Below are 22,528 nucleotides of genomic sequence, written 5' to 3' on the forward strand. Positions count from 1 at the left end.
GGCCCGTTGATGCAGACGGGCATTTAACGCCTCCCGAACCTGCTCAACCCGGGCTTTACTCGATGAGGACAGATCAAGCATGTGCTGCCGCTGAGCGCTCTTGAGCTCCGCCGTAAGGCGTAGAATCTCTGCGTTACGCTGCCGGTTTACCTTAGCAGTGTAGGCAATGATATGGCCCCTCATAACCGTCTTCCCTGCCTCCCAGAGCAGTTCAGGAGAAATATCTGGTGTGGCATTGAATCGCACATATTCCTTCCAACAAGACTGGAGATGCTTACGGAACTCCGTATCGCAGTATAAGTCAGGGCGCATGCGCCATGAAAAAGCCCCCCGCTGCCGCAGACCAATCGCCACCTGAATGTGGATAGGCGCATGGTCAGACACAGCAATCGCCCCTATGTTGGCACCCTCCACCGACGGGAATAGCGTATCAGCGACTAAGAAATAATCTAAGCGAGAATATGACTTTTGGGGGTTGGAGAAAAAAAGTGTAATCCCGCTCCGTGGGGTGCAATACCCGCCACACATCAAGCAGTTGAAGCTCGTGACATAAGAAAGGGACCCCCTGAGTCCCGTCCAACGCTGTAGCCCGTCTAGTAGGATTGCAGTCTAGAAGCTTATCGGCAACGACATTAAAGTCCCCTCCCACTATGAGAGTATAGCCTGACAGCGCGCTCAGCAGCTTCACCAGCTGAGTGAAAAATGCATGGGAATAGATGTTAGGCGCATAAATGTTACAAAACGCAAGGCGCTGATGGTGGAGCGTACCAGCTACGATCACATATCTCCCCTCCCTATCATGATAGGTACGAGTCATCTGAAAAGCTAATTGTTTATGCATTAGAATGGCAACGCCGCGCTTGCGCGTGGAATAGGATGAGGACCAGCATTGCCCCACCCAGTCCCTTCTCAATTTCCCGTGCTCCACCTCGCTTAAGTGCGTTTCTTGAAGGAATACGACTTGGGACTTGGTTCTCTGAAACATCGTTAGCAGTTTTTTCCGCTTAATAGGCGAGTGAATCCCATTGACATTTAACGAGGTTACTTTAACCCGCTCCATTACTATCCATAGTGAGACAACACTTCACGGCCCCTTCGAGGCCTCCATTCCCACACCTCTGACAAGTCCGGGGCCTCCCAGCCAAGACCCCAGACCCCTACTGACATAAAGCAAATCATCCCGTTCCATGAATTGCAACTCAAGATCCCCAACCTGTTTCCCCGTCCCCGTATCTAGTCCCCCCCTAACCCCCCAACGCTCCCCCCTGTCACCCCTCCTCCCCCCATCCATACTAACATCCATACCAGCACAGTCAGTCCACCCGGCCCCAAGAAGCACAGGACCCCTCGCCCCTCCCCTCCCCCCTCTGGGCGTGCCAGGGTCCCCTTCTCTCCAGCCCGCCCCCCCCCATCACTCACCCACCGATAAGCCAAACTGTGAAACCAAAACATGTGTAACAATAACCCTTAATTGGAGCAACCCTGTAAATGGACCATATCAAGAAACAGCAGAGCTGCGCAAAGATACCCCCTGCCAATCAGTTAACAGTGATATAGTTCAGCTGTCACGAGGTTCCACACGGTCCTGAATCCAGAAAAGCACAATGTTCACAAATTCCGGGGACCCGGCCTCAGCTTGATCCAGTCCGAACCACAACAAGATGAAAAAGGGTTGCAGAAAAATGACTCCAGGGCCAAAAACTAATCAGACTGCGGCCGCCGCCGGCAACGTAGCGAGAAAAGCCGTCGCTTCCGCCTTGGTATGGAGAAAAAGCACCTTGTTGTCATGTTGCACGCGCAGCTTAGCGGGGTACAGAAGAGCGAATCAAATTCCCCGCTTGTGTAATTCCGTGCAGGACGGCGTCATTTCCTTCCGTAGCGTCGTAGTGGCCGCCGAAAAATCATTAAAGAGTAGCACGCGGTGCATCTGATACTCTACTGAGGGTGCCTGCCGAAACGCCCGAAGCAGCTGCACTTTGTGCACCCAATTCAGGATGCGCGCCATTACCGGGTGGGGCCTCTCCTGGGGTGCCCGGGGGGGGGCCGATACGATGTATCCTCTCGCAGCGCAGGCGATCCCCTGTATATTGCAAACCCAGGTGCTCCGGAAGCCACGTCTCCACGAAGTGCACTAAATCCTCCTCCTTAAGTGCTTCAGGCAGTCCAATGATTTTGATGTTATTTCGACGACTTCTATCTTCCTGATCTTCTAATTTAGCCATCAAAGTGGCCTGAGAAGCCTGCAGCTCCGCCACCCGCCTCTCCGCCTCCGCCAGCCGGTCCCCTTGGTCAGAGATGGCCTGTTCAGCGCCTTCCAGCCGCCGAGTCTGCCCCTCCAAGGTCTCCCGTATGCCATCCATAGATGTCTGTAGTTTTAACAGGCTCACCTCCAGCGCCGCCGTCACGCTCCCTGTGATCTGCCGGATGATGTCCTCCGACATGGTGGCTTGAATTTTTGGGCTCCCCGTTGCGGCGGCCATTTTGGGTGTTCGGGAGTGCTGTGCAGAGGCCGTCCTGTGACTTCTTTGTCTCATCCCCGGCAAACCAGCTAAAGTACTGAGGGACCCCAGTCCCGGGGGGGCGAATAGGAGCTCCTAATGTGCACAAAAATCGCACCACAGGTAGGGTTCGCTGCCGCTGAGCGCCGCGATCTCTTAGGACCACGTGGCCGAGGCTACGGGCCGACTCCGCCCGCCGTCCGCTTTAATGCGCGCCGACAACAAAAAAATTCACTGCGCCCGGGATCGATCCTCAGGCTCCCCCAGGACCTAATAGCCCTCCGATGTGGTTGGGGCGAATTTTCGCCGCGTTTTGCCTCACATTCTGGGCCGATTTAGGGGGGGCGGGCTGCGGAGCTCCGTCTCAGCCCTGTAGCTCGGCTGACGTCATCGCCGGAAGTCGGCTCACGATTTTAACGATAGTTTACACACCCAAACGGCAACAATACGATTCCCTCCCCCTCCCAGCCGAAATCGATCGTTAAGACGATCGAGGACACGATTCACATCTCTAATGGTCAATTTGTAAGCGTCAATATATTGATTTGATAACTGGGAAATTAGTGGTTGGTTTTGAGTTATTTACCATTGCATCATGCTTAGAGAGATAAAGCATGTAATAATATAATAATAAAAAATAAACTTTTAAATGACACAATCATAGAAAACTCTATTAACAACTAACTTCAAAATATGTTGCTGGTTTCTGGTCTAGCACACAAATCTGGCACAACAGTACAAGGTCCAATACTTAACAGAGTTTTGTGTACAAATCAATTTACATGCCTCATTTGTAGGTACTGGGTGCACACTTTGAAATACTGTACTTAGAAATAAGATGATCCTAGCACCCCTATGCAACTATTCAGTGAAAACAAGGCATCATAGCAAATAAGTTTCAATTGTGTTTTAGATTTCCTAAGCAACTATTTTATTTATTTATTTATTTTTTGTTTTTATATACCGATCTTCTTGCATTAGATACAAATCAAACCGGTTTACAAAGAACGTAAACTTGCCTATAGGCTATACATAGAACCATGAACAATAACCTAGAAGAACTTGGAAAAATGATTTGAATTATATAACTAGTAAAATATGCCAAAGCTGACAAGCCACTTTAGCTGAGAAGTCCATTTTGGATTATCCAGACTCCCTCTTGCAGACTAGGATGAGTAAGGGTGCATTTCCCTGTCCATTTGAATAGCAACTGGGGAGGACAAGCACTTAACAATGTGCATAATTACCAGTACATTAGATGGTCAATTAATCTTTTATCCTACTGAAACATTAACCTACTACAATATATGACTGCATGGCCTTGCAGTTTACTCAAACTTTCAAAACATACATACTATCCTCCCTTTCTTGCTCATCTCCTTTTATATGTTCTTTTTTTATTCCGTATCTGCAGCATCCTCAGCTCCTACTAGCTCAAGCAGCAAGAGTATGGTTTGCGGATCAATCCTAGCCACCCAAGCGCTAACCTCTAACTTTTTTTTTTCTTCTGTTACACACTGTTGTGGCAAACAGCTATTACTCCCTATACAGTATCTACCCCCATGGATGGTTTTTCATTCTACATTTTAAGATGCCTTTCATTAAAATAGCTTTTATGTGAAATCTGCAGAGGATGCTACTCTAGATATAATGTAGTGTAGGCTCCCCAGCCCTCCAAAATGAAAATAACATAAATACATACCTCTTCCTCGAGATTTAGCCCCTGGTTTAATAATCCAGACATTTTGCATTCCTTCTATTTCAAATTGTAGATTTACTTCTTTAATTCTTTTCAACATGTTTTCGCATCGTTCAACATGATCATTGGAAGCATCCATAATAGCATCTTCGCTAAAAATAATTAGAAAGTCATAACTTAAATTGAGACTCTAAATTTGAATTACAGTCCCTATGTGAAATGAAAAAGTCCCTTTTGGAAAGTTCACTTAACTGGCACGTATTTAAGCATTTTCCTTTATTGAACCACAAGCATATTATAGAATTTATATTTCAGAGCTCAAAAAAACAGAGAATTTGTCCACAAAACTAATTTCCAATCATTTTTCCAATGAGCTGAACCATTCTTTAAAAACTTTTTGAAATTTTTTTTATTTATGAAATTTACAATACATTCAAGAAGAAGCTTAAAAGAAAAATAACAAACAGGCCGATACAGTAAAATTTGCGGGACAGCCGGCACTCCAAGGCGAGCACCCGCTCTCCCAACGCGTGCCCAGGCCACTCTCCTGGGCGCGCGATCAAGTATGCAAATGAGGGTTCACTGTAAAAGGAGGCGCTAGGGACACTAGCACATCACTAGCTCCTCCTTTTTGACAGGAGCGGCGGCTGTCAGCGGGTTTGACAGCTGACGCTCAATTTTACCGGCGTCGGTTCTCAAAACCGCTGACAGCCACGGGTTCTGAAAATGGATGCTGGCATAATTGAGCATCCATCTTCCAACCTGCGGGCCACCGGCTGATTTAAAAATTAATTTTTTTTAATTTTTAATTTTTTTTTTTAATTTTGGGGCCTCCGACTAAATATCGCTAGCCCTCTTCTGTGGAACTCCATTCCTTCAGATCTCAGACAGGAGCCCTGCCTCCTAACTTTTAGGAAAAAACTTAAGACTTGGTTATTCAAGCAAGCTTTTCCGGACACAACCCACTGACTCCTAAAACACCATGCCTTTTGTATATAACATTTAATTTGTATACAACATTTAATTTGTATATTGTTTAACCATTTCTATTCTTTCCTCTCTTCTTCCTTCTCCAAGTTCGGCTACCCCTGTTAAATGTAACTGTACCTTCGGTCACCACAGTTCTAGTTTTTATGTATATAATGCACTCCCGTTTTATGTAAACCAGCAAGATATGTTTTCATGATTGCCGGTATATAAAAGCTCTAAATAAATAAATAAATAAATAAATAAATAAATAAATAAAATAAATATTAAGTCGGAGGGTGTACAGAAAAGCTGTTTTTTCTGCTTTTCTGTACACTTTCCCAGTGCCTGCAGAAATTAACGCCAGTCTTACGGCAGGCATTAATTTCTGAAAGTAAAATGTGCGGCTTGGCTGCACATTTTACTTTCTGTATCGCGCGGGAATAACTAATAGGGCCATCAACATGCATTTGCATGTTGCGGGCGCTATTAGTTTCGGGGGGGGGGGGGGGGGTTGGCCGCGTATTTTCGACGCGCTATTACCCCTTACTGTATAACGGGTACAAATAGTGTGTCGAAAACGCGCGGCCAAATGCGGGCTAACAGTGCGCTCCGCCGGAGTAAGGGTGTCGGAGAGCACTGTGCTATATCGGCCTGAAAGTTAGTCAAAACAGGGAGTGCTGAGGGAGTACAGTGAGCAGAAGCTGCATCTGCTGGTGGGTGAGCAGGACTTGTGAATATTGATTTTGCTGGGGAATGTCTGTGTTTTAATCTTGCAATAGAAATTGAGGGCTGAACTGTTACTGTGTATAAATATTGCATGCTGGGAAAGTAGCTTGTGTTTGAATTCATTCTGTAAGTAGCTTAAGGTTTAAATTTAATTCTAAGTGTATTTGTCTGTACTGTGAAAGTAACCACTGCTGTTTTATTCCCTTCTATTCCGTCACATTTTTAATATATAATTGTTAAGCTAATAAAGGAGAAATATTTTTCAGACTAAGAGTTAGGGATTTACAACAACATTTAATTAACTATGATTTTGGAAACTGACTGATTTTTGTGGTATTGCAGGTCATTGACAAACTAAAATGAAGCATAGCTCCCACTTCTTTAACAGCTTTAAATAAATGTAAACAACTCAACAACATTAAGGTACAGGCAGAGATCCAACAATGAGTTAAGGGCTATCCAATCAATTGAACTGGGTGTCAAATGTATAATTATCTACTTGTTGGTGACAGGCTGTATGAATGCACCCAATGCAAAGAGCTCCTGGCTACTAGAGAACAAATCTGACCTCTGGAGGCAGAGTGGCAGACCTGCAGACTTTCAGGGACATAGTAGAGCTGGAGTTTATAATTGATTCTCAAAAATGCTCCCTGTTCTATGTGCAGGACCCCAGAAGTAGATGGAGTTCCAGAGTCTCAGTGCATGGATGAAACAGTGGAACAGGGAAGAGGATTTTAGATTTGTAAGGAACTGAGGAACATTCTGGGGAAGTGAGAGCTAGTTCCAATGAGATGGACTCTACCTTAACCAAGGTAGAACCTGGCTGCTGGCACTAACATTTAAAAAGGAGACAGAGCAGCTTTTAAACTAGATCATGGGAGAAAGCCAACAGTCACTCAGAAGCGTATGATTCAGAGGGAGGTATCTTCAAAGGATACTGGCAAACCAGGGAAGTTAGAACATCCTGAGAGGCTGTGAAATGGATGAAGTAGCCCAGATTAATTTAAATAAAGAGCATATAGATATGAATGACTCAAAACTGCCTGTATTATCTGCTAATAAGCAAGTTGTGAATAAAAATACAAATACAAAAAAAACTCAGAATTTAAAAGTCTGTATGTGAATGCCAGACATTTGAGATATAAGATTGGAAAGTTACAATGTTTGGAACACTCTACCTGAAGACCTGAGAACTCAACACAACATTAAAACCTTCAAAAAAGATCTAAAAACTTTACTGTTTCGCAAATTTTTCACGGACCCCCAATAATCTGCTCATACCTACTCTCAAATGAACTATGAACTATATTTCCTATCTAACTCATTTCCCTCCTCTTCTAACCTTACTTTACTTACTAGAATTGTTATTCTATGTTATTACTGTAATGTTCACAATGTTATAATAATATCTCAAAATTTCCTTGAATATATTTGTTCACTATGTAAACCGTTATGATGGCTTCACCGAATAACGGTATATAAAACTCTTCAAATAAATAAATAAATAAATAAATACACACACTTAGGGGTCGATTTTTAAAGTTATGCGCGGGCATAGATTTGTCACGCAACCCGGCGCGAACAAATCTATGCTCGATTTTATAACATTTTACCGGCCCCCCCACCTTCCCCTACCTAACCCACCCCCTAACTAAATCCCCTAACTAAATCCCCCCCCCCCCACCTTTGTTAAGAAAGTTACGCCTGCCTGAGGCAGGCGTAACTTGCGTGCGCTGGCGGGCTGTCGGTGTTCCATTCCCCGGCACAGGGGCTGGTTCGGAGGTCTTGGCCACGCCCCTGGAACGTCCCCGGGCCGGCACCTCGCCCATGGCCCTGCCCCTGGAATGCCCCCGAATGTAGCGCCACCCCCAACACACTCCCGACACGCCCCCCAAGCAAAGTCCCCCGGGACTTACGTGCATCCCGGGGCTTTGCGCACGCCAGCGGCTTATGCAACATTGGCGTGCTGGCGCGTTGCGTGTGTAAATCCGGCTGGATTTACGCGCGCAGGGCTTTTAAAATCTGCCCCATAATAAGCATCTCAGAGACCTGGAAGAAGGAAGAAAACCAATGAGACACTGTAATACTGGAGTATAAATTATATTGACATAATGGGGCATATCAAATTGGTGGATGGGAGGCACTATCTGTTAAGGATGACATACATTCAAGCAGGATAAAAGTTCTGAAAGAAAACTGCACTCTAGAATCCTTATGGACAGCAGTGATGAGGAAGAGTCGGGGCATACTACTACATGCCTGGCCAGGATGAAGAAACATATTATAAAATGCTAACAGGAATAAAATAGGCTAATAAGAATAGCAACATGAAAATAATGATAAATTTCAATTATTGACTGGCTAAATGTCACTTCAAAACATACAGGGGAGGTAAAGTTCCTAGATGCCATAAATCAGTGGTTCTCAACCTTTTTTCTGTCGGGACACACCTGACAGATGGTTCTCGCATGCATGACACACTGACCCATGATCGTCAAGGGCTAGATGACCCACAATAATGGATGTAAAGCAGAATTATGACATTCCCCATAAAACTCACCCTACAAAATAGATATTTTGGTTCTGGTGTCATCTCAATAACAGCAACTCAAACTCCTTCTACTTCCAGGCTCAACAGCCCTACTTATGAAAAGACAGCAGTTTACCACCAATGCATGTCCTCTTGAGAAAACACAACAAATAAGACTGATACAAACGCTTTCATGCTAGTAAAATATCTCATCTCGGTAAAAGACAAAGAACCGACCTAACATACTCCCAGGATCTGTAGTAATGCACATAAACTAATCTGCACACAGTTACACCTGTATTATGGAATACACTGAAACAGGAGCAACCCTATCTATGAAAAGGCAACACTACAAATATTAAAATCAGGACCTAAAAATCAATACACCTCTTATTAGGAAAACAGAACTAGCAAGCAGCTATAGATCCCCACACAGAAATAATTGTAAAACTATACTAATAAGCAGAATAAATGTTTCAAAACAGCTATGACAGAATAACATCCAACAATTAAAAACTCATAAAAACTATTAAACATTCTCCAAACACCAATAAAATATTTCAAAAAAGCAGACATCACATAATATTAAATAATTAAAATGACAGTCAATCAAGAAAAATAAACTTAAAAAGCCACCTTTACTTACCCCCTCCAGCAGCTCTCCTACTCCCCTTCCATGCAGGCCGTGGCACACACCAGAAGCAGCAGTAGAAGCTAAGCTCTATACTCATGGTCCTCTTCCTTAGTGCCCATGTCTCTCACACACACACCATACCAGTCATGCCCCCATGACCAGTTTCTGTCTCTCACACACCAATCATCTCCCAGTCTTTGACACACACACACACACCAGTCACCTTCCTGAACAGTTTCTCTCATGCCATACACACACAGGATTCCCACTCCCGTGTTCTACTTACATATATGGGCTTCTCACTCTCAATCACTTTCTCTGTCTCACACACACTCACCAGTCTCTCACTCACATGCTTGTTCTCTCCACATGCACAGGCTTCTCATTCCCATAATCACTTTCTTTCTCTCACACACACACACACACACACATACAAACACACACCAGTCACCTGACCTCTCTCATGCATACACACACACACACAGGCTTCCCACTCCCATGTTCTCTTTCAGATATACAGGCTTCTCACTCCCATGCTGTGTCTCACACACACCCAGGTTTCTCACTCCTATGCTCACTATTCACATGCACAGGCTTCTCATTCCCATAATCACTTTCTTTCTCTCACACACACACACACCAGTCACCTGACCTCTCTCATGCATACACACACACACACAGGCTTCCCACTCCCATGTTCTCTTTCAGATATACAGGCTTCTCCCTCCCATGCTGTGTCTCACACACACCCAGGTTTCTCACTCCTATGCTCACTATTCACATGTACAGGCTTCTCATTCCCATAATCACTTTCTTTCTCTCTCTCACACACACACACACCAGTCACCTGACCTCTCTCATGCATACACACACACACACAGGCTTCCCACTCCCATGTTCTCTTTCAGATATACAGGCTTCTCCCTCCCATGCTGTGTCTCACACATACCCAGGTTTCTCACTCCCATGCTCACTTTCTTTACATGCACAGGCTTCTCATTCCCATAATCACTTTCTCTCTGTAACACACACACCAGTCTCTCTCTCATTTCCATGCTCGCTCTCCACGTGCACAGGCTTCTCATTCCCTGAATCACATTCTCCCTCTCACATTCACACACACCAGTCTCTTTCTCTCGCACACACCGTCACCTTACCAACCAGTCTCTCTCTCTCATGCATGCACACACACAGGCTTCCCACTCTCATGCTCTCTCTCACATAATCAGACTTCTCACTCCCATGCTTTCTTTCACCCACCCCCCCCCCCCCCCCCACAACACCAGGCTTCTTACGCCCATGCTTTCTCACATACCCAGATTTCTCACTTACATGCTTTTTCTCTCTCTCACACACACATCAGTCACCTCCCTGACTAATGTCTCACACTCTCACATACACATCGGTTATCTCCCTGAGCAGTCACTTTCATTGTCTCTCACATATACACACACACACATCAGCTCTCTGACCAGTTTCTCTCAATCACACACATGCTCTCAATCACACACAGGCTGACTGGCTGGCTGCTTCTCTCTCTCTCTCTCACTCACTTCCTCTTCCCCCCCTCCCCCCGAGCACAAATGGTAGCTGCAGCAGCCTCCTCCTCCAGCCCCCGCAGGCCAAGAAAGAAGAATCCCATCAGCCGCAGGAGGCTCATGCTGCTGTCTCCTTTCCCGATTACCGACTGCTTCGATTGCTCGGGGGCCGATGCAGCTGCTATTTTTCCACGCGGCACAGCTCTTTCTCCTTCCAGCGCACCGCGTATCACTTCCTGTTCCGGGTCACGGGGGGGGGGCACGCGGGAAGAAGAAAAGGCCAGCCGCAGGTGCCACTGCTTCTTCTACCACCACTGCTGTTCCCACTGGGCTTGAACGTACTGATAGCCCGGTGGCAACGGAAGCAGGGAAGGAAGAGCAGCGGGAGAGACCAGGAGCATGCGACACACCTGCTGGTGCTTGGCGACACACTGGAGTGTCGCGACACACCGGTTGAGAAGCGCTGCCATAAATGACTGCTTCATGCAGCAGTGAGTCATGGAACCAAGAAGAAAAACTACTAGAGATCTAGTTCTCAGTGGAATATAAGACATGGTGCAAGGGGTAAAGATGATAGACCCCCTTGGTAATAGTGATCATAATGCATCTAAATTTAGCATAACGACTGGAGGGCAGATACTAAGTAAAACTACTGCAGTAGCATTTAACTTTAAGAAGGCAAACCATGATAAAATGAAACTAATTCGAAAAAAACTAAAAAAAACACATGCCAAGGTTAAAAGTTTGCATGAGGCATGCGTATTGTTTAAAAAAACCAGCACTGAAGAAACATTGAGAGTGGGGGTGAGGTGGAGCCAAGATGGCGGCAGGCGTGTAGCGGCAGAGAGGAGCTGGCCGTTTCTTTTTTCTTCGTTTTTCAGAATCCCCTGTAAGAATGCCTCCTAAAAGGAAAGGCAGAGTTAGGGTATATCCCTCGATGCCCTTAACACTGCCTGGCCAGAAAACGATCCCCGAACTGACCGCAATTTATCCCATTGGGGGTACGAGCCCCGCTGATGGAAAACCGGTGGGAGCGGTGAATCTATCTGGGGAGACATCTCTAAGCCCCCAGATCTGAGAACTCTGCGCCAGGACCTTATCAACTCCCTGTGCTGACACCGAGCGATGGGATACCGAAGAGTATCGCGAGCAACGCCGAGGGAGCAGCCTTCGAGTCGGAAGGTCCCGGACCAACAATGGCGCCTGGTGAGTCTGGCCAAGCAAGAGCGGCAGTGAGAGCGGAGATGCGCTCTAGGAGTGGAGCGACGCTTATCCCAGTCGGGGAAGCGGTGAGAGGAGAACCGTCTGAAGAACATCCCGAGCTACAGACGCTCCTAGAAATGGAAGACATCGCCAAACCGGCAACGGTAACTCTAGATTCCCTGTGGGAATTATATGCTTCATACCACCCTCTATTATCCGGGAAAATGGACAGAATATCACTAGAACAGGATAATCAATTTCAAGAATATACAGACAAGATTGGTGTGTTAGAAGAATCAGTAAAGGCAACGCAGAATGTTTGTGTAAAGTTAATCCAGGACAAACAAACTGTGTTCAGAAAGCTGGAAATTATGGAGAACAAAATGAGAAGATTGAACCTGAGAGTTTTAAACTTCCCAAGAGTTATTGGAGAACTGCCTCATGTAACATTTAAAAAGTACCTAACAGAAGTATTGAGAATACCTACTGAGAGTATACCATCCTTTAACAAAGTGTACTTTTTGCCATTTAAGAGAGGGGGGGAAGTTAGTCAGCCACAGCTAGATACTGGGAATTTGACAGAGTTCTTAGAGTCCTCAATTGAAATAGTAGAAAGATCAACTTTACTTGTTTCTTTAATAATTGAGAGTGATGTAAGTCTGCTTATGAGATATTACTTTCAACACTTAGGTGAAAATTTTCTGGGACAGCCTGTCCAAATAATCCCAGATATGGCTAAAATAACACAGGAGAGGAAAAAAGCTTTTTTGCTGATGAGACAGGAATGTAATACTATTGGGGCTAAGTTTCTTTTAAGATACCCATGTAAATGCGTGGTAACGTATAATAAAGATGTCTTTATTTTTTTTGCCTCAGAGCAATTAAGAATGTTTCTTGATACTAGAAAAAGGAGCTTATTAACATCTTCCCCTAGAGATAGCCCCTTGAATATCTCAGATAATGGTAATGAAGGATAAATAATTATTAAGCCTGTGAAGCTAATTATTTATATGTTTTTTTTTATTGTGTATTTTCTCCCTTTAAATTTATTATCCACCCCCTCAAACATATAGATTGTGGTTAAATTTTATTTAAATTTCAAATTTCCTCTTGAAGTAAGATGTAATATTGGCAAGATTGCTGAGTTTCTGTGCAAAGTTTTCTGTCTACTTTGTATTTGTTTAAAACTAATAAAGAGAAAAAAAACAAAACAAAACAAAAACCCAGCACTGAAGCACAGATAAAATGTATTTCATACATTAAAAAAATAGTTAAATAGTTAGGGTTAATAGTTAAATGTTTAAATAGTGAGGTGAAAGAGACAAAGCCAAAATGATATCTTCCAAAAAATGGAAAGCAGAACTAAATGAGGGAAAAAAAGAGATGGGCATAAGCATTGGCAAATTAGATGTAAAGCAGTAATATGGTAGGCCTAGAACAAAATAATTTGAAAAGAAGCTTACCCTTGAGGTAAAAGCTAATAATAAAAATGTTTTCAAGTATATTTGAAGCAAAAAGCCAGTGAGGGAGTCAATTGGACTACTAGATGACCCACGGGTAAATGGGAAGACAAGAAACAGCAAAAAGACTAAATTAAATCTTTGCCGTGCTCTTTACAGAGGAGAATGTTGGTGATTCTGAGCAACTAAAGAAATCACTATGAAATTGGAAGATGTAATAGATCACGCTGACCTACTAAACAGTAACAAACCACCAGGACTGGACAGTATTCAACCCAGAATTCTGAAATAACTCAAACATGAAATTGTAAACCTGTTACTACTACTCCACAGTACTTTTCCTTGTGGTATTTTTATCACCAATGAAATTACTGTGGGACTCACATCCCTAGAGTACTTAAGTAATTAATGCAGGTTTGTGAATCCCATGGTATTGTCTCCCTTTAGATTGTAAGTCCTCTGGAGCAAGGAAAGAGCTTCAGCATATGAAAAAGCAAGTTTGCTTACCGTAAACGGTGTTACCGTAGATAGTTGATTTAGCCATGCTGTATGAGAGCGCATCATGATCCTGGGTAGGCGGAGCTTCCCTCAGTGAGTCACACAGAGTTTTGAACTCCATGCAGCTGTGCGGTATGTTCCCTCGCGAATCATCCATCTCCTCCTCAGTCTCTTTGTATCCAAGTTGGAATGAATTAGCAATTGCTTTTTTTTTTTGACTGTCTAGGGAGGAGGGTGGGAACGCATGGCTAAATCATCTGCTATCTACGGAAACACCGTTTATGGGACAGAGAAAAAAGCCCGCATGCATTTGGCTCGCAGAAAATAATAGACTAAGGAGGAGATGGATGATTCGTGCGGGAACACAGCACACAGCTGCACAGAGTTCAAAACTCGGATTTGAAAGGTAATTAAATCCAAATCATAACATGTTCCATTTTCTACCTTTAATGGCACTAAAAAAGTTAAATCAATATTGATTTCTGCAAACAAGACTTTAGAAATGCAAGAAAACTCTTGCTGTGTATTTCAGGAATTAATCTTAAAGGGTAGTATCCACACAATGAAGCCAACATGAAATAAAAAAACATGGTTTTTATTTACTGACAAAGGATCAATTGGTCATTCTAAATGACCAGTTTAGGCTCCTGTTGTGGGCTGACTGGATGGGATGGTTGTTTTTTTCTGCCAACAACTACTAATGCCTCAATGCACAACCATATAAACAGCAAGAGCTGCAGTCAAACTAAAGGGGTCATAACTAATCTAATATAAAAATATTTTCTTCATTTTTCTAAAGGAAAAGTAAATGTATTTCCTTAACCAACCTTAGTATTCATTGTTGGGGTAAATAGAATGCTAAAACAATATTATTTGATTATGAGATGCATTTCATTCTAGGTGGGAGGACAACATTTGAAATGGTCCATAACTACTGCAGTTATCATAAGAACATAAGACTTGCCATACTGGGTCAGACCAAAGGTCATTCAAGCCCAGTATCCTGTTTTCAACAGTGGCCAAGCCAGGTCACAAGTACCTGGCAGGATCCCAAGGGGTAGATAGATTCCAAGCTGCTTATCCCAAGAATAAGCAGTGGATTTCTGCAACTCTTCTTCCAGGAACTTGTCCAAACCTTTTTTAAAAGCAGCTATAGTAATAGCTTTCACCTCATCCTCTGGCAACAAATGCCAGAGTTTAATTATACATTGAGTAAAATATATTTTCTCTAAGTAAGAAAAAATATTTTCTCCAAAAGTATAATAGATTCAAGGTAAAATGACATAATAGCTGAGTGGTGTCTTTAGTGCAAAATTGGTGTTGGATTGTAAAATGCTGCACAATTATTCTTCCTTGAAGAAGTAAAATGTTTACTGAAAAAATGGCAGAAAGTGTCCAAAATATGCAAGTTATTCACCTGCCAAACTTAAATTACTTCTAGCATTTTCAAGTATATGAATTAGTGTTGCAAATGAGCATCAATCACTGGAGCTCTAAAATTGTTGGCTCCACCATGTGTTCTTATTACACTTAATTATAAAAATCATGGCCATAAGGAAGATTTATTTGTGAATTCGGGCATATAAAAAGGGCAGAATCTGCTTCACAATAAAAGAGAATTTGGCTTTTGCTATTCTTTTTTTTTTCAAAATCACTGCATGACTGTGTGCATTACAAGCCATAGAACATTGCCCATTGCATGTGATAACTGAACTGGTTGATGGCAAAAGCCTTACACAACGATCGTGTAAGGAAAATGCCTTTTATTCATAGAAGTCTTAAACTCTCTGTTAAGGTATTTAAAAGTAAAACAGAGAAATGAACATAAGAAATGCCATGCAGAGTTGGACCAAAGACACATCGAGCTAAGCATCATGTTCCTGCCAGTGTCGAGTCTGGATAACAAGTACCCAGCAGATCCCAAAGAGCAGATACATTCCTTGGTGTCCATTCCCAGGAATAACTGGTGGCTTTCCCAAATCTACCTGGCTAATAATGGACTTTTCCTCCAAGAACTTATCCAAATCTCTTTTAAACCCAGCTATGCTAGATGTCATGATCACATCCCCCCGCAACAAATTCCACAGCTTGATTGTACTTCGAGTGAAAAAATACTTTCTCCAATTTCTTTTAAATCTGCTACATGTTAATTTCATGGAGTATCCCCTATTCTTAGTACTATTTGAAAAGGTAAATAACTAGTCCCCTATTTACCTGTTCCATTCCACTCATAACCTCTATCCGATCCCCACTAAATCATCTGTTCTCCAAGCTGAAGAGCCCTAACCTGCTTATCCTTTCTTCATAAGTGAGCCGTTCCATTCCCTTTATTATTTTTGTTGCTCTTCTCTGTACTTATTCTAGTTCTGCTGTGTCTTTTGAGCTGAGGCAACCAGAAATGCACATAATACTCAAGAAATAGTCACACCATTGGTCAATACAGAGGTATTATGATATTATTTGTTTTGTACTCCATTCTTTTCCCAGTAGTTCATGACATTTTATTTGCTTTTATGACCGCTACCACACATACATAAGGATTTTATTTTTCCTGGTGGTGACTTCTAATACAGAACCCAGCATAGCATACCTATAATTAGGATTATTTTTCCCATTAAGGTGAATTTTAAAAGTCGGGCAAGGGCCAAAATCGGGAAATGTGTGCTCATCTAGCACATACGCATGTCCGTCCAATTTTATAAGTTGCCCACATGTTCGCACAAGTCCCAGCACACGAATATCTTGCATTGGGGAAAAAAGGGGCAGAATGTGGGCGTGGCATGGGCGTTCCAGGATGGATCCAAGAGATGTGCGTGCAAGTATCTACATGCCCGAGTGCGCGGCTAGGTATATTTGAGCATAAAGTAAATTTCATTTAATTTTTATTTTTTGATTTATATTCCGCTTTCCGCACTTTTTTCAGCGCTTCAAAGTGGATTACATTCAGGTACTATAGGTATTTTCCCTATCCCCAGAGGGCTTACAATCTAACAGGCCGATACAGTAAGGGCGCGTAAGAAAAAGTGTGGCAGCGCCGGGCACCCGCTCGTTTGCCGCGCGCACAGTTCGGATCACATACCGCTCAATACAGTATTTAAATGGCATGCAAATGCAAGCCGCGTCCAAAGCGCATCCATGAAGCGCAATCCATTTTACTGTATAAAGCGCTATACAGCGCCTATACAGATTCCTGGGTGCGCTGGTACCTGTCATTTCAAATGACATTTGAAATGACAAGTACCAGGAAGTGGATGGTTCTCCTACGCTCGGGCATCGGGGATTGCCAGTCCTCTCTCCCCCCCTCCCGAAGCGAGGCACAGGGCGAAAATCGACTCGACATGTTATTAAAGCAAATAGAAATTGTAACAAAAGTAAACTTACTGCATGCTTCCAGCAGCCCCAGTCCTCTCTCCCCTCCTCCCGAGGCGCCCACCGTGGCTCCCCTGCCTCCCGGGGGCAGCCGGCGGCGAAAGCGGCTTCCAGCAGCCCCGCCAGCGAAGGTGCATGAACGCACGTCCAATTTGGGTGCTCAAGCAGCGAAGGCGCATGAGCGCACGCCGTGACCTGAGCGCCCGGATGGACGTCCGAGGTCACGGCGTGCGCTCATGCGCCTTCGCTGCTTGAGCACCCAAATTGGACGTGCGTTCATGCATCTCCCCTCCTCCCGAGGCGCCCACCACAGCTCCCCTGCCTCCCGGGGGCAGCCGGCAGCGAAAGCGGCTTCCAGTAGCCCCGCCGGCGAAGGTGCATGAACGCACGTCCAATTTGGGCGCTCAAGCAGCGAAGGCGCATGAGCGCACGCCGTGACCTCGGACGTCCATCAGGCGCTCAGGTCACGGCGTGCGCTCATGCGCCTTCGCTGCTTGAGCACCCAAATTGGACCTGCGTTCATGCACCTTCGCCGGCGGGGCTGCTGGAAACCGCTTTCGCCGCCGGCTGCCCCCGGGAGGCAGGGGAGCCACGGTGGGCGCCTCGGGAGGAGGGGAGAAAGGACAGGGGCTGCTGGAAGCATGTAGTAAGTTTACTTTTGTTACAATTTCTATTTGCTTTAATAACATGTCGAGTCGATTTTCGCCCTGCGCCTTGCTTCGGGGGGGGGGGGGGGGGGGGGAGAGGACTGGCAATCCCCGATGCCCGAGCGTAGGAGAACCAGGCCACACCATTTACTCGCTTGCTCCAACCCACCCACTTATTTGACCGGAGCCTGCCTATTGCTGTCACATCCCTCTAACGCCAGGGTCAGGGTAGGCGGTAAATTAGCGGGTTAAAGACGCGGCAAAACAGTTGGTTAAAGACGCGGCAAAACAGTTGGTTAAAAAGGCGATAATCAGGCCGCACGTTACTGTATGGGAGGGAATAGCAAAGCCGATCGTTTACATATCATATACATGCCGCGGGTGGAAAGGGATACGCGTCGATTTAAAGAACCGGTAAAGATTGGTAAAAACGGATAGTGAATTGCGGGTTAGACTTACGTGGCCAAATTGTGGGGAGATAGCGGGTTAGAAACAGGGTAACCGCGGCCGCGCTTTACTGTATCAGCCTGTAAGTTTGTACCTGTGTCTGTTATGGAGGAGGTTTAAGTCTCAATAAATCTATTTCCAGGCATCTCTGAGGTATTTGAAGAGTCTGGGTTAACTGGAAGGTATGCAGGCTAAAGAACCAGGGGAGTCTGGAGGATCTAACTGTAGACTAGGCAAACTGATGGACAAACTAGTGAAACTGATCAACGCATGGATGCCCACCTGTTATAAAATTCCCTCATTTGCACAGCTCAAAGTCAACATTACTGCTGCTGTGCGCACACACTTGTAAAATTAGGATCACACATATGCACGACAGGACTATTTAATAACATGTGCATGCAGGATATAAAATTGTCACGTATCTGGCCACACACACCCATATACACATGTATATGTGTGCCCATATGCCCGTTTTAAAGTTACCCTTTATGTGTATCACTTTGCACTTCACATACAATTTCATCTACCATTTACCGTATTTACTCATGTATAAGTTGATGTGCGATTTTTGAGACCAAGATCCATTGAAATCCATTGGCCCATGTATAAGTCAAGGTTTAAAATGTGCAATTTATCAGGAAGATAAGAATTAAAAAAAAAAAAAAAAAACAAAACCTGCCCCAACCCTTCAAATTTCATTAAATATACACACATACTAGAGTTGTGCACAGGTTTTGTTTTTTGTGCCCACTTTGTTATTGGATTGAGGGTGGGCCATTTTGGTCCACCCCCAGATTGGAATTTTTTTTCCATCAAATTTTGTTTAAAAAAAACCCCAAAAAAACCCCCAATACCTACCCCAACCCTTCAAATTTCATTAAATATAAAGCCCCCCACCCTCCCAATCCCTCAAGATTCACCCAAAGTCCCTGGTGATCCAGCGGGGGGCCTGGGAGCAATCTCCTGCTCCTGGGCTGTCGGCTGCCAGAATTCAAAATGGCGCCGGCAGCCCTTTGCCCTTACCATGTGATGGGGCTACTCACTCACTTACAGGCTTCTTGTTAAGCAGGAGTGTTTGACTATAGGAAACTAAGAATGCTTCCTATTTTTTTTAATTGTAGTTTCCAGGTATAAAATCATTGAAAGAAATCTGTCACAAACAAAATTAAATTTGAAGTCTTTGAATAGAGTGATCTTCAGCAGTACCTCCAAGCAAAAAAAACAAAACTGACTGCAGTACTGTTTAGATAGTCTAGTTCTAACTAAATATTTAATGTAATAAAAAGAAGCATGTATCCAATCAGTAGCATGGGATCTTCTTGGTGTTTGGGTACTTGCCAGGTTCTTGTGGCCTGGTTTGGCTTCTGTTGCAAACAGGATGCTGGACTTGATGGACCCTTGGTCTGACTCAGCATGGCAATTTCTCATGTTCTTTTGTTATAATGCTAAGAAAGATATTTGGGGTACACAGATGACTTCCATTCCATCTATAGATCAGGGCCGATTTAGGAATAGGCAACTGCCTAGGGAGCCACATATTGAGGTGCCAAATATCCAGGCCAAAGACAAGCCTGCTTCTGCTTGCTCTAGAGTTATGTGCCAGAAAAATTTCAAAGGGCACCGCTATGGCACTCTGCCTATGGGTGACAAAATCTTACATCCAGCCTGCTACAGATCTGCCTATAAAGTCTTATTCACCAAAATATTCACACTTTTTTATTTGCGCCTAGGACCCCTCTGACTTAATTATATCTTCTGCTCGATGCAGGACTAACTCCAGGCAGAGAGTCACTGCAGTCACAAAGCTACAATTGTTTCCTATGGGCATATTTTAATTCTTTTAAATCTTCAATCTAACATTTCACAAACAGGTTCAGCAATGTACCAGTTCAGTACTTTTTTACTGAAAACAAGACAGAAGTCTCTTAAATTTTAACACATTACATAAATTTAAAAAAATGCCCCCATTCCCTTTGTCACATCTGAACTCTTAGCTGTGTATATTTGGTATTTTCATCCTCTGGGACAGCATCCCATGATCAGTTTTCCTCCAGACTACAAACCATTCAGAAAGCCATTGCAGAAAGCACGAATCACAAACCTAGGAAACAGACAAAAAACACAATCTCAAAAAGCACATTAGGAAAACTCCCACGCAGTTTTACATGTGCAAATAAACCTGCCCAGCATCTCTACACATTCTAGAAACTCTGTACAAATGCATCCAGTGTGAATATACATACCAGCCATAACAGAATAACTCTCAAGAGACCATATCCCAAATCCAATTCAAGGAACAGCAGGTTAACAAAAAAGTTGTAGATAATACTTTACTGTTGGACCAACCAAACATTGCTAACAAGCTTTTGAGAGCTACATTCCCTCCACCAGGTCAAAGCAAGAACAGCAGAAGAATTCTGAAAAATTATGATAAGGAAGAATAGCCACCACAACATATACTGGTATAGATACATTATGCAAAACAATTCTGACCATACACTGCACAGATTTTCTCTGCATTCATGGGTCTTTTCTGATGATACAAAACTACTTTCAAATGAGGCAGAAATAATTCATGTCAGGAGAGTAAACAACAAAGAGGAAAAGAACCTTCACTGAAAATAAATATAAAAAAGGGATAAAGGACAAGAGAGTCATCAGGTGAGATAAACAAACAAGGTGTCATGTTCAAGAAGCTTATTTGCTGGTTATTTATGTATAACTAGGCCCCATCCCAGAGCGATTTGGCAATACATCTGAAGAGAAACAGTGAACTTCTTTGTCATTTCATAGGGTACCCTATGGTGCCCTCTAACTTTTGTTGATGACTTAATTAACAAAGTCTCTGACTGCTGAACTACTGAAACATTATGGGTCCAATATTCTAAGTGCATTCAGCTCTATTTAGCCAGATAAGTGGGACTTATGCAGCTAAGTAGCGGCTACTGAATATGCGCCTAAGTTCAGCGGCCACTGCTTAGGCGTGTACTGGGTGAATCAGGGGCAGAGCGAGTTAGCCATAGAACTTATAGGGCTAACTATCAATATTTGGAGTTAGCCGCTTAAGTTTAATTTTCTTACTGGAAAGGTGTAAACAGTAGAGTGCCTCAGGGATCTCTATTTGGACCGGTGCTTTTCAATCAACCTAATAAATGAAGCTTGACCGACGTGCCGCAAATGCGCAGTAGAGAGCAGCTCTACTGCGCATGTGCGGGCAAGCACGTCGGTCTCAGCGAGCATCAGCTGAATATATCAATATGGCGGCGTCGAGCGGCAGCAGCGATGAGGAGCAGCGGCAGCAGCGGCGGCGAGGAGCGGCGGCGAGGAGGAGCGGCGGCAGCGGCAGCCAGTAGTGAGGGAGGAGAGAGTGAGAGGGAGGGACTGAGTGAGAGGGAGGGAGGAGAGAGTGGGAGGGAGGAGAGAGTGTGTGGGAGGGAGGGAGGAGTGGGTGGGAGAGGTGGGGAAGAGTGAGGGGAGACGGAGAATGAGGGAGAATGAGGGGGAGGTGAGAGACAGAGGGATGTGAGTAAGTGGAAGGGTAAGAAGTTGTGGAGCAGAGAAAAAGGGAGTGGAGGAGGGCTGAGGGAGAGGGGATGGGATTGAGAGAGGGTGGGGAGTATATGAGGGAAGGGGAGGGAGGTGGGAGTGACTGAGGGAAGGGGAGGGAGGTGAGAGTGAGGGGAAGGAGGCAGTGGGAGACAGGGTGAGTTAGACTGAGTGGAGGGAAGGGGTGAGTGAATGAGGGGAAGGGGGAGTGAGGGAGAAAAAGTGTAGAAGGGTGCTGTGTTCGAAAATGGACTGAAAAAAATTTAATGTAGCCCGTTTTAACGGGCTTAACGGCTTGTATATTTATAAATGATCTGGAAAGGAATATGATGAGTGAGATAATCAAATCTGCAAATGATGCAAAATTATTCAAAGTAGTTAAATCACAAGTGAATTGTGATAAATTGCAGGAGGACCTTGCGAGACTGGAAGATTGGGCATCCAAATGGCAGATGAAATTTAATGTGGACAAGTGCAAGGTGTTGCATATAGGGAAAAATAACCCATGCTGCAATTACACAATGTTAGGTTCCATATTAGGAGCTACCACCCAGGAAAAAGATCTAGGCGTAGAGGATATTACATTGAAATTGTTGGCTCAGTATGCTGTGGCAATCAAAAAAGCAAACAGAACATTAGGAATTATTAGATAGGGAATGGAGAATAAAATGGAAAATGTCATAATGCCTCTGTATTGTTTCATGGTGAGACCGCACCTTGAGTACTGTGTACAGTCCTGGTCACCTCATCTCAAAAAAGAT

At 44.1% G+C, this 22,528-nt stretch overlaps 1 protein-coding gene across 6 annotated transcripts in view; it reads right to left on the reverse strand.

The window, feature by feature from the left end:
• The window catches only part of TTLL8 (tubulin tyrosine ligase like 8), a 545,909-nt gene that overhangs the window by 249,294 nt on the left and 274,087 nt on the right, over positions 1-22,528 (reverse strand). For all 6 annotated transcript variants that reach the window (XM_029615311.1, XM_029615310.1, XM_029615309.1 and 3 more), the window contains one exon: positions 4,201-4,349. In XM_029615311.1, the coding sequence (XP_029471171.1) occupies positions 4,201-4,349 (149 nt within the window). The remainder of the gene's footprint in view (positions 1-4,200; positions 4,350-22,528) is intronic.

This window comes from Rhinatrema bivittatum, chromosome 9, assembly GCF_901001135.1.
Source record: "Rhinatrema bivittatum chromosome 9, aRhiBiv1.1, whole genome shotgun sequence".
Lineage (NCBI taxonomy): Eukaryota > Metazoa > Chordata > Amphibia > Gymnophiona > Rhinatrematidae > Rhinatrema > Rhinatrema bivittatum.